We start from the raw sequence: 12,828 nt of genomic DNA on the forward strand, positions 1-12,828 counted from the left end.
AATAAAAGTACAATTACCTAGTTTTCAGCACAAACGAAACATTTCTGTCCTTTGCACTAGAAAGCTCTCATGTCAATCTCAAGTGAGCAGAATTCAAAGTAAATGCTAACCCTGGCTGGTGTGGTTCAGTTGGAGTACTGTCCTGTACACCAAAAGATGGTGAATTCAATTCCAAGTCAGGGCACATACCCAGGTTGTGGGTTTGATCCCTGGTTGGAGCACGAGCAGGAGGCAACTGATGGATGTTTCTCTCTCTCTAAAATCAATAATAAAAAATTTAGGTTATTAAAAAATAAAAAGTAAATGTTAAGCTAAATTTATTTTTAAAAATCATAGACAATAAAAAATAATGAACACCAGAGAAATCACATTACTAACAGTAATAAGACACTACAGGAAAACACTCAGAAAAAAAATTGAAGTTTTAAAAAAATCTATATTGATTAATGTCACATTCTTCGAGCTATCTAGACATTGTGAACTAGGTTTTTATTCTTTATGTACCAGGGAAAAAGTCCCAATTATAGTGTGTAAATAGCAATATAAAATCAGGATTGCTCATAATGGTTAGAAATTCTGTGAATATCATATAGTTCACTACAACAAATCTTTATTGAATAATGAAAGCATGAGTCATTCAATAAGTAACTAAAAAGTGCTTATAGATACAAAGATGAGTAAAAACTATTTCCTGACTTGAAGGAGTATGTAATTTAAGTGATATGGATTAGATATGTTAATAACCTACTGAGAAGACCAAGTGTGATTAACATTGAAGATAAGATATTATGTGGGTTCCAAGGCGAGATATTTGTGTAGTCCATGTTACCTGGAGTACTGTGTACAGCAAGCATGTCAATCTCGTGGCCAACAGGCCACTTGTCTCATTTATTTATAAAAGAGGTGTACAGGTTTAGAGAATGGGGAAAATAAAGCTAAAATGTTGATAGGGCCTATTTTGCAGAGCCTTAAATTAAGGACTTTAACCTTAATAATCACCTTTGGATATCTCCCAAGTTTTTGAGTTGGAGGTATCAAGTGGTTTACTGAAGCAAGGAGACAATGAAATAGGAAAATCAATTAGGCTTCTGCAACTATTCAGATGAGATTATTGAGGGCCTGAATTAGTGACTCAATTTACTATAGTAAAATGAGTGTTGCTTTCCTTTTTTAAAGATGACACTCCTCTGCAAAATTACTTTCTCAATTGCACAGAAAGAAGACAAAAGTTCCACTGTAACAAAATTCAAATGTTTAATTTTTTCAAACTTAACTATATTAATAAAAATAAATTATATTTAGACCGTCTTCAACATTTGTGCATCATCTTTATAGAACTATGCTTTCAAAACACATTTTGTAAAATACATCAATTTCACAATTAAAACATGTTTTATAAATGGGGGAACATTAAAGAACATTAAGTTAGTTGAAAATATACCTCATAATGCTGAGAGTTATGCTGTTCTTTATCAAATTAACTGTATTTGTATTCAAAATAACATGACTTTTAACTAAAGACAATTATTTCTTGTCCCTTTCAGTGATTTCCTGAATCCAAAACAAAATTTGTGTATTTATTTCTTTGAAAACATCATTCGTTGACCGTCCTTTCACTGCCATGGAATGATTTGCCTTCTCAATCCAGTGGATTTTATTAGGAGCTTGCATTTTCTGTGCGACTTTCTCCAACAAATTCTAAAGGAAAAAAGAAGAGGATACTAGACGATCTATTTGTGTCTAATAAAAATTCTCTCTCCTGCCCCACCTGTGCTAGCATCCATTCACTAAATATTCATTAAATACCTACTCTACAAACAACTTTTAAGTCAATGGAATTTGCAAGGAAATGTCTACTGAGGTGGCCGGCAGTCCCCATCTCTCAGAAACAGCAATACTACAGAACAGATCAAGCATTTAATATTGATGATAAAAATTAAACAAATTATAGAGCCAAAAAAAATCTAAAAATATTTTCCCCAAAGAAAATTATATGCTCTAGGAAATATACTAATATTTACTAATATGTACAAGTTACTATTTTTTTCCTCAAGAGTCAATTTTATAAAAAATTGGAGAATCTGCTTGAAAGTTGAAATGATAAACCAAATGTAGTCTAGTAATCCCCAACTCATAAGATTCAGATTAATCATTTCCCAAGTAAAAGTTAATCCATTTACCAATTCTCCTTATAGGGAGATTAATTTTGTCATTACACTTATTTTAGGTTCTCCAAAGCAACAGGGCAACTAAGGCACAGAACTCGCATTAGTCAAATCAGCATCGCTTTACTAGTAAAAAGACTGACCGCTGCAGGTAATATATTGTTCCCAAAATATCTGTCTTTCTTTCTCTCATGCACACAAATATCAAGTTGTAATTCACCTTTTCACACATTTCATCTGCTGAGCCTGACACAAATAGGACAGGATCTTTTATACGAAAGAGATCTTCATCTCTAAGTTTATGCTGCTGTTTCGGATGGTGCAGTGGATAAGAAATACAAACGAGACCTCGAACAAAATCATTAGCATCAGCTGGCTCAATATGACACATTACAGAAGCAGCTGCTCTTGAGCCCATTGAACGACCTAAAGACAATTAAAATTAAGTTCAGTTTGAAGTATAAACATTCACATAAAGTAGTGAGAATAATGTGGCAAATTAGATTTCATTTAGTTTATCCACCATATTTTTGTATCAACAAATTAACTCTACAAGGTGGCAATTAACAAGTCATAATGGAAATTTATAAGCTGTGAAGAGATAAAAACTAATCCTAAGTAAAAAAAAAAAAAAAAAAAAAAGTAATTATTTTTCTGAAGGATTGTGAAAATCTTCATGAAGGAATCATATGAGAGAAGGTGAACCAGATGTATAAATAAAAGGAGAAATCTTTGGGCTATAATACATATAATCTAATAATAGAGGAATACGCAAACTTGTCCGTTACAGCGTCATGTCACGACTGGATCAGGAGGCTGCGTCCCCGCCCTCTGCTCAGGCAGCTGCAAGGCCCGAAGTAGGATAGGATACGATAGGAGGGGATAAGAAAGGAGAGAGAGAGGAAGGCAGGCCTGCATGCAGACAGGCCAGGAGGAGAAACAGAAATACAGAAAGGGAACAAGAAAAAGACACAGGACTGTCAGCAATTCCATTGACCTTTCAATGATCTGGTTTCTTTTATTGTCAGTACTACACAACCTAGGCTTTTCTTCTAATTTTTTTTTTTTATTTATTATTGATTTCAGAGAGGAAGGGAGAGGGAGAAAGAGAGAAACATCAACGATGAGAGGGAATCATTGATTGGCTGCCTCCTGCATGCCCCACAATGGGGTTCAAGCCCACAACCCAGGCATGTGCCCTTGACTGGAATCGAAACCGGGACCCTTCAGCCCACAGGCTGACGCTCTATCCACTGAGCCAATTCGGCTAGGGCTCTTCTAATTATTTGGTGTTTTCTAATTTTAGTATGTTTTAAATATTCCATTCAACTTAAATAGGTGCTTAACTACCTTGGAATTTAAGTTTTGAGGTTCCCTTTTTAACATCTAAAAGCACCAGGAGGAACTATTCCCCTTGGATTTTAGAACAGGACAGTAGACCCAGAAGGCAACATAAATTCTCTGCTTCCATCAATGAGAGATGACCACAAATGTAACCCTGTAGTAACCAGTTATTATTCTTATTTGAAATTGTGATTCAGTTCTTCTCTAACAACATTCTGCCTCAGATCCACCAAGTATGCATTTAAATTCTCTCCTGTTTAGGCTGACCTCTGATGACTAAGTTTCCAATGATGGAAAGTCAAGGAAAAATAAACCCAAACAAAACAAAAAAAAGACACAGGAATGGAAAAGGGAAGGAAACTGCACACGGAAGGCGGTGGCAACTGCGGGGGGGCGGAGCAGGTGTGTCCGGCGAGGGGCTCCCACCCAGACATGGGAGGGTGGTGGTGGCCGTTGGCAGGGAGGCGCCCACGGGTCTGGGACAGAGTGGAGGACGGTCCAAGGCCTTCTGGGCAGAGGTGCTCCTGCTTTGGGCTGTGCGAGCCTCAGCCACCTAGCTGGGCCAGGCATCCAGGGCAGGGAATGGGAGGACAGTGGCGGGGAGGCAGAGGAAGGGGGGGCGGTGAACACCTGGCCGGGGCTGAGCCCTGGGCTGGGGGTTAACGAACACCCGCCAAAGGAAGCTTTAAGAAGGGAAGGATGGAGGGAAGAACTTTATAAAGGAGTCAGTAGAGAGAAGAGTTAAAGAAGGAAAAGGATGTATGAGTGAACTGTAGGAGCTGTAATGAAAATCAAGTATAGTTGTGTACTGGGGACAGATTTTAAAAGTAGGAGTCAGAAAAGAAAAAGATAAATGATAGTGAATAATTAGGCAGGTATATAGATAGATATTAAAACAGTGGAAGTAAGTAGAGAAGAATGTATGGGAAAGGTAGGATGAGAGAGAAAGAGGGAGGGAAGAAAAGTTTTAAAGGGGAGCCGGTAGAGCTTACAAGGAGAATGGGAAGAAGGAAGAAATGGGGGAGGGAGCAAAGCAGGTCCGAGGGAGGAAGTAAAGAAAAAAATTAAGGTGGGAAAGAAGGAAAAGGGAGGGAGGGCAGGGCTAAAGATAAGGGAAGAAGGAATGTGGGGAGGGAGGGAGGGTAAGAGAAAGATGGGAAGAAGGATGATGGAACAGAAGTAGGAAATAAGGAGGAAAGAAAGTTTATAAATGATGAGTCAGTAGGAAAAAGTGTTACATAGAGAGAGAAAAATTGTGTGAGAGGGAGAAGCCAATAAGGAAGTCAAATACAATTGTGTGTGAAGATTAAAAAAAAAAGTTAATAGGGGCAACCAGGCCGGCAGGGGAGGGCAGTTAGGGGTATCAGGCCAGCAGGGAAGGGAAGTTAGGGGATCAGGCAGGCAGAGTGGTTAGGGCAGGCAGGCAGGTGAGCAGTTAGGAGCCAGAGGTCCCAGATTGCGAGAGGGATGTCCAACTGCAGGATCGGGCCTAAACTGGCAGCTGGACATCCCCCAAGGGCTCCCAGATTTGAGAGGGTGCAGGTTGGGCTGAGGGGATTCTGTCCTCCCCCCACCCCATGCACAAATTTCGTTCACCGGGCCTCAAGTAAATATATAAAGTACTTTGATGTCATATAAGGAAGTGACTTTCCAAAACAAAACTATCCTTAAATTAGTTTCCTGTAATCTATTTTAATTCTCAATGACATAGTCCTATATTAAAAACAAGTAGTGTAACTTACCTCCAAGGAAAACACCTGCAAGTTTGTATTCTGAGGTCTTGAGGTAACTCTAAAAAAAATAATAATAATAATCAACAAAAAATTACAAATTCTTCTATAAAACATTCCACTGGAAAAATCAACATATATTTCTCATCAATACTGAAATGTATGAAAATCTTTGCAAAGATAACCACACATTCTTAAGAGATTCTTCTTGAAAGAGGTAACTAATTCTTTGCTCTTCTAGTGAGGCCTTCACTGTCAAATCATGTTGGGTAATATAGGCAAATATGTAAAGCAAAAACAAACAAACAAACAAAAACCCCAATTCACCAGTCTAAAGAAGTCAAACATTAAAATACCTTTACAGAACCAGATATATATAGATATATATAGACAGATATGCCAGTAAAAGCTTCCAACTAATACAAAATTTGATAATAATATTAACATCTAATTTAAAGCTCTGAAAAACGTAGAAAGTTTAGAGTAATTTGGATTAAAAGAAATTTCAGCCCTGGCCAAGTAGCATACTTGGTTAGAGCGTCATCCCAATACACCAAGACTGTGGGTTTGATCCCTGGTAGGACACATATGAGAATCAACCAATGAATACATAAATATGTGGAACAATAAATCCATGTCTGTCTGTCAAAATCAATAAAAAAAAAAGGAATTTCAGATTTACTTTATCCAGGGATTTTATAGTTTCCAAATAACATATACAGAAAACCATGCTAAATTTGTACATTCATATTATAGTAGGCAAAATATCCAGAACTGTATTCTAAAGTTATATAATTCCAATAAGAAAATTACATCATAAGTAGCTTCATTGGCAGTACCATGGAGTGGTGTGAGCACTCATCTCCATGGAAATTTCAGACACTGCTGAGTTTCTAAGAAAACTCATTTAAAGATAAATTAAATCAAATGACTGCTAACAAAATTTGTCTTAACTTGACCAAGAATTTTAAAACAGAATTTTGTTGTAAGTAAATACAAAGAAAATTTCTTACCAAAACTGATTTATATGCCTTAATTCTATGTACAATATTAAGGCCTTTACAGGTAAACCTCAGGCAAAAAAAACCATGAGATGCAAGATGGGATGCCAGTGACATCAAATGAGGAAGATTCATATCTCCTGAAGCTCCGTGTGTAAGAATTATTCCATATGTTAAGCTCTTGTTAGGTACCAAACAAACAGCATCTAGTAATTTATTCCCAAAAGGTATTTTTAATTTAACCTGGAATTCAAAAGAATAAAAGGGGTAAGAAATTATTTCCTTGCCTATTCAGACAACTGAATAACTAAATGTTCAAGATCCATGATTCAAGTAACAGTCTCTGATTTAGAAGCAATGATATTAATAATAGCTAATAGTTAAATACTTATTGTGTGTCAGGTACTATTCTAATTTTTTATAGTTATTAACACATTTAACGTTCCTAATAATACTATGAGGCAAATACTTTTATTATCTCAATTTGACAGATGAGGAAACTGAGGCACAGTAGGTTAAGTAATATGCCCAAGATTATATAAACACTAGTTGGATTCAAACTTAGGCAGTCTGCTCTAAAGTCCTTACTCTTAACCACTAATGGTATACTGTTTCTCACAATACAAGCTGAAAATAAGAAAATTACTCTGGAACCATATGACTACCAAACAACAACAAAGAATCCTGAAGATGCAGAACATAAGAAAATATTTATTACCTCTGTATGACTCATTTTCACTGTTGAATAACAACTTTAAAGTGCATTACATCTGAGGAGCAAAGGACATCTCCCTGAAAAGAAGATTCTACTGTGAAAGGTGGGTTGGCAAACATGGAAATGATACAAGAACTATGAACACATTCAGTAGCTGAAATAAACACATTTGGAACTACTTCTCTAAGAACTAGTACCTTTACATATGCATTAATTATTTTCAATAATTAAGTTCCTATGGGCACTCAGAATAGGTTATAGGGCCAGGTGTGGGGCTGACAGATGTCATATAACATAAAGCCAATATGTTACCTTAACATGGAAGCCCTGAGAAAATTCTTATCAAAATAGGATGCTGTATGTTGGCATATATATATATATATATATATATATATATATATATTATTTATTAGAGGCCCAGTGCACGAAATTTGTGCAAGGGGCTCGGCCCTCACAGCCCTCAGGGGCTTGCCTCAGCCCTCACAGCCACAGCTTTGTCCAGAAGGTCATTTGGCTATCTGGTCTAATTAGCATATTATGCTTTTATTTTATTTATATATGTATATAAATATATATGTATTCTGAGCATTTTTATTCTCAACTATCTTTAACTTAATCTCACAGCATATTTCTATTAACCCATTTCCTTCACCATTGTTCTCAACTCTCCCTCTCACCATGCAAAAGTATATACCCACACCATCTGTTACGTGACTTTGCAGAACTTCCCAATAGGAAGAGTGTATATCAATCTTACTGACGTTGTGTTTGGCTATGGAACTTGCTTTAACAGAATATATGTAAAGGTTTCAATGTGCCATCTATGAGCAGAAGGGCAAATTTCCACAAACTCTCTTAATTCTCAGCCTCAGCCATAAGAAAAGCATGCTCCAGGTATTTGTTTTTTAAGCCTGGGCCCCAGAATGAAAACACATGGAGCAGATCTGAACCCAAAACTAAAGCCTGGAGTGCAGCCTAATCCAGATCTAAACCACTGAATAACCATGAAATGTTGACTTTAAGAACGAAAACCATGAAATGTTGGAAGCCGCTGAGATTTTAGGATTGTTACCTAGATTCCTTACTACTATAAAGAAATCTTTTATTGTTCAGGATATTATCAACATCAGGAACTCCATTATTCATCTATTTTTCCCATTAACATTTTTTAATTCACTGAATAGATATGTTCAAAAGATATCAAAAATATACAGTGAAAAGTTTCCCTCATTCTACTCTTGTCTTGCCACCAAGATCTCCTCCCCAAAGGCACCAATATTATCCATTTCTTATCTTTCTAGATACTTTATATGTACACGTACCCCTTTTTCTTTGTATAAACTGGTGATACCTTCCTTTGACCCCCACCACACACACTTTATAACTTAGTGATTATTTTTTTCTTTATATAATAAGCATCTTTCGTATGGCTGCAGAATATTCCAACATAATTTATTTTACCATCTATTAGTGAAGTTTGAGACTGTTTCTAATCTTTTGCTAAAATAGTATTGCAATGAGTAGCATTATACTTTTATTTTCACATGTGTGTAAACATATCTATAATATAAATTGAGAGGAACTGCTGTGTCAAAGGGTATATTCATTCGTGACTAATTTTGTAAAGAATGCATTTCACTTTTGAATGGGTAATATATGCACATGTTCAAAATTTTAAAAGAACAATTATGTATGTAGTTGTCTCCTCACATTCTTTCCCACCAGCCACCATGTTCTTTTCTCTTCCCATAAGCAACCACTGTGTTCAACTTATTTTCTCTTATATGTGTAGGCGTGTGTAGAAAAATTTTCTTATTTGAGCCTGAAGGGTATTAGTCTGACTGCAAAAGTTCTGGGATTTGAGTGGGGGAAGGGTGAAGCAGTATCCATTTTCACAAATGTTACCCCATAATTAACTGTTTTATTCTCAAGATAATGGGAGAAAGGTGTGAATGGGAAAGGAAGTCTAGATCTAATTCGTTTTCAAATAGATGTTACCCAAGTCATCTTTACCTAAGCCCGCTACATCCATCCTCAGCACAATTCCTTTCATTGCCAGTGCTGCCAGTTTCTGTGCATTTTTAGGATGTTTGTGGTTTATATAGAACTAGAGGCCCAATGCAGGAAATTCGTGCACGGGGCTCAGCCCTCACAGCCCAGCCTTCCTTTGGAAGGTCCTCCGGCTGTCCGGCCCAATTAGCATGTTAGGCTTTATTATTTTAGAAGAAGATTGTTCCACAGTATTCCCTGCTGCTGGTTTAGAACTAAGCTAAGATGTGCTAAGACGTTTACTTTCTAGTGCCCAATATTTTATTGCTTTGTTTCCTTTCCCATTCTCACCATCCTTGTGGATTTGTCTTTTTTAAAAAAAACCCTTTACTGTAACTCTGAGATTTCAGGAGGGAGTAAAATCAGCTATGTGTATTCAACCCACTACGTTAACCCAGAATGCTCTACCATTCCTCAACTTGGGCTTTTGCTTGTTTTCAAGAAAACTCTACTCCCTTCCAGCAGATGGACAGACATCCTGCTCTTCACAACTGGTTGGTTGGTGCACACGTCCTGGAGAACTTGGGAAACACGGAACTGGCCCAGGATCTAGTCTCACCACAACCCGGGCCAGACAGGCTCGGGGATCATCTCCGGCTTTGGGTTCCCCTAGGGCAGGGGTTGAAAAACTCGCTCCGTTTCAGTCTCTTCAGCGGCCCACGGAGAAAACACCACCAACCTCCCAGAGAGGCGGCGAGGGTGAGCTGATCATCCCTGCACTGTCTTTAGTGTCCCCACATCGTCAGCGTTCCAGAGTGACTTTTATTACCGCCAATTCGCAGAACGCAAACGGTGATCGCATCTTCTGCTCAGGGATCAAAAATGCCACCACCACCGTAGCTTCCAATGGGGGAAAAAATGTGCACCGCCGGCCGGCAGGTGCAGCTCCGGGGTTGAATGCGCGGAGCCAGGAACCGAGAGCCACCTTTTCGATTCCCGGGTGGGGCACTCGCCAGGGCTGCAGGCCATTCCCTGTGGGGGACGTGCAGGCGGCAGCCCCCGGCTGATGTTTCTCTCATCGATGCTTCTCTCTCCCTCTCCCTTCCTCTCTAAAATCAATAAAACACATTAAAAAAAAAAGAAGAAAAAATGTGTGCTATTAAGTCGACAGCAGGGCATTGGGAAGTCACGGGATAACGACCACGTCAGGAGTTCGTCTTCGGGGCGGAGTGGGGGGCGGGGCGGGGCCGGGGGTCGAGAATAGGCCGGGTGGGCAACGAACCCCGAGACGGAGACGGGCTGCACTGGAAGCGGGGTCTCGGGAGGTGAGGGTTCAAAGGCGCCCGAGAAAACGGCTTATTCTCTCCACGGCCGCGCGTGCGCCGGGCGGTGCGGCGGCCGCTACGAGGACCCGGGCGACCCCTCCAAGCCCGGAGGCAGCGTCAAGTTCTTCGCCGGTGACCGCGCCGGCTCCGCCTGGCTTGGCCCGCCCGCACCGCGTCCCCACACTCGGGCCTCCTCACCGGCCAGGCGGATGAAGCCCCGGCGGCCGGTGCCCGCGGGCACCCAACTTAAACCGACCGCCTCACGGAGCCGACCAACAGCCCCCGAAAGGCGACAGCCGCGAGTCCGAAGCGCTTCGGGCGAGGCGCCAGGCACTTCAGCTCTCCCTGGAGAGGCCGTCCCCCGCCTAGGAGCGCCCGCCGCCGCCGCCGCCGCCGCCGCCGCCGCCGCACTTACCGGGGCCGGGAAAGTGGCCGGGAGCACCTAACCGCCCTGACCCGCCTCAGAGAGCAAACTCTCACGCTCCCGGGGACCGGCTGGCTGCAACCGCCAGAGCGTTCCGTTGCGGCGCATGCGCGCGCAGTCCCCGCCCCCCGGCGCGCGGGAGGGCGCGCGGGGCACGCTGGGAGCGGGAGTTTTTCCCGCCGCCGCCCGCTGGGACCGGGCCACGTGTGCACGCGAACACGTGGGTGGCTGACGCGCAGCCTCCTGCCACTGTCCACCCCCCCCTTGTTCCACTCCGGACCCTTCCCCGTGCCAGCTACCCCATTAGAAGTTACGCAGGTCGGAAAAACGCGGTGTCACCTCTGATTTTCTCACACCCCACAATTAGTGGACCGAGTTGGCTCTATTTGCAAACATATACAGAACCCAGCCACTTCTCATACTTCATACCAGACCGGTCCGAGCTCCAACCATCATTTTAGCCTGGATTATTGAAACAGCCAGGTGATCTCTTGTTCCCACGCTTCCCCCACCTCGTCCCTAGGTCAGCAGCACAGAGGCCAACTAGACCGACCCAGTTGAAGTGTAAACGCCTTGGCTGAAAACCTTCCAAAGGCTTCTCACCTGGCCCATCACCAAAAAGATGTGCCCCCCCCCCTACAGGGCTTTTCAATGGCTGGTTCCTCCTCTCAGAGTATCCCCACAGGCTAGCTCCGCGAGTCTTCGCTATCATTTCCCCCTGGGGCCTTCCCTAATCGCCCCAGTTTCTATCCTTTTACCCTGGTCACCTAACATACTAAGTTATCTGTCTTCTTACTGGACCGCAAACTCTCCATAAAGGCAGGGAGTTTTGTTCTTGTTGTTTTATCTTGAACCTCCGGTATATAGACTAATGCCTGGCAAATCAGTACTTCTTGAATGAATGAATCGGAATTCCCCAAGTCCAGTGTGGTTGGTAACTGTCCTCTTTTCTGCCACCGATCATGTAAGGAAATAAAATCCAGAAAAGCACTTGTCATTTATCTCAAGCATTTTCCGCAATTACAAATCTTTTTTTTTAAAGTTATCTTTATTGTTGAAAGTATTACAGATGTCCCCCGCGCCCCCCGCCCCCCGCCCCGCCCCGCCCCGCCCCATTAAACCCCTCTACCCCAGTCTCTTCCACTCCCAGGCCTTCTTTGCACTATTGTGTGTCCATGGACTGTGCATATATGCATATAAATTCATTGGTTAATCTCTTCCTGTCCACACTCCTCCCCAACCCCCAACTTCCCTCTGAAATATCTATTGCATGCTTCAATGTTTCTGGAGCTTTTTTGTTCATCTCTTTATTTTGTTCATCAGATTCCACATATAAGTGAGATCATGTGATACTTGTCTTTCTTTGACTGGCTTATTTGGCTTAGCATAATACTCTCCAGGTCCCTCCATGCTGTTTTAAAGGGTAAGAGATCCTGCGTTATTTACAATAGCTAAGTTCTGGAAACAGCCCAAGTGCTCATCAGTAGATGAGTGGATTAAACAACTGTGGTACTATGCAGCTGTAAGAAAGGATCTGAATTACAAATCTTTTTTTTAAAATATATTTTTAATTGATTTTTTACAGAGAGGAAGAGAGAGGGATAGAGAGTTAGAAACATCGATGAGAGAGAAACATCGATCAGCTGCCTCCTGCACACCCCCCACTGGGGATGTGCCCGCAACCAAGGTACATGCCCCTGACCGGAATCGAACCCGGGACCCTTGAGTCCGCATGCCGACGCTCTATCCACAGAGCCAAACCGGTTTTGGCTGAATTACAAATCTTAATTAACATTTCTTGACTCCTAATTTTCTAGCTATGCTTTTAAAAACAACTTTATTTACATGGCATAAAATCCACTCTTAAGTTCAATTGAATGATCTTCAGTAAATTTAAGACCAAATGCACTGGAGGATGGAAGATTCTTGCTAAAAGGACTAAGCAGGGTTCTTGCTGAAACTGGATTTTATAAGGAAGTGCACTTATGCACCTAGAAGGTTCAGGAGTCTGACTAGTTTGTCAAGAAAAGAATCTTTTTAGTAGTTACATGGGTGTTTTCTTGTAATTATTATTTTTAAAAATATATATTTTATTTCAGAGAGGATGGGAGAAGGAGAGATAAAAACATCTATGA

At 41.1% G+C, this 12,828-nt stretch overlaps 1 protein-coding gene across 4 annotated transcripts; it reads right to left on the reverse strand.

Annotated features, from left to right (window-relative positions):
• Positions 1 to 855: 855 nt before the first annotated feature.
• Positions 856 to 10,800, reverse strand: TEX30 (testis expressed 30). 4 transcript variants are annotated; one of them, XM_008143953.3, is made up of 6 exons: positions 10,685 to 10,800; positions 6,959 to 7,032; positions 6,253 to 6,483; positions 5,252 to 5,300; positions 2,386 to 2,591; positions 856 to 1,698 (listed from the first exon to the last, which is right to left on the reverse strand). In XM_008143953.3, exons 2-6 carry the CDS (start codon positions 6,971 to 6,973, stop codon positions 1,525 to 1,527), a joined length of 675 nt encoding a protein of 224 aa, XP_008142175.1. In that variant the 5' UTR covers positions 6,974 to 7,032; positions 10,685 to 10,800; the 3' UTR covers positions 856 to 1,524. The 4 variants fall into 4 exon arrangements, with proteins under 4 accessions (XP_008142175.1, XP_054575926.1, XP_054575924.1 ...); XM_054719951.1 differs by lacking the exon at positions 10,685 to 10,800 and adding an exon at positions 10,468 to 10,663; XM_054719949.1 differs by lacking the exon at positions 10,685 to 10,800 and adding an exon at positions 9,774 to 10,063.
• Between the last annotated feature and the right edge of the window lie 2,028 nt (positions 10,801 to 12,828).

Source organism: Eptesicus fuscus, chromosome 8 (genome assembly GCF_027574615.1).
Source record: "Eptesicus fuscus isolate TK198812 chromosome 8, DD_ASM_mEF_20220401, whole genome shotgun sequence".
Taxonomy (NCBI): domain Eukaryota; kingdom Metazoa; phylum Chordata; class Mammalia; order Chiroptera; family Vespertilionidae; genus Eptesicus; species Eptesicus fuscus.

Excerpts from the sequence above, each read along its gene's own strand:
- TEX30 (XM_008143953.3), bottom strand. Across the intron at positions 5,301-6,252 it reads AGGCATATAAATCAGTTTTG|AGTTACCTCAAGACCTCAGA; the intron begins GTAAGAAATTTT and ends TATTTTTTTTAG. Across the intron at positions 2,592-5,251 it reads TGCAGGTGTTTTCCTTGGAG|GTCGTTCAATGGGCTCAAGA; the intron begins GTAAGTTACACT and ends AATTGTCTTTAG.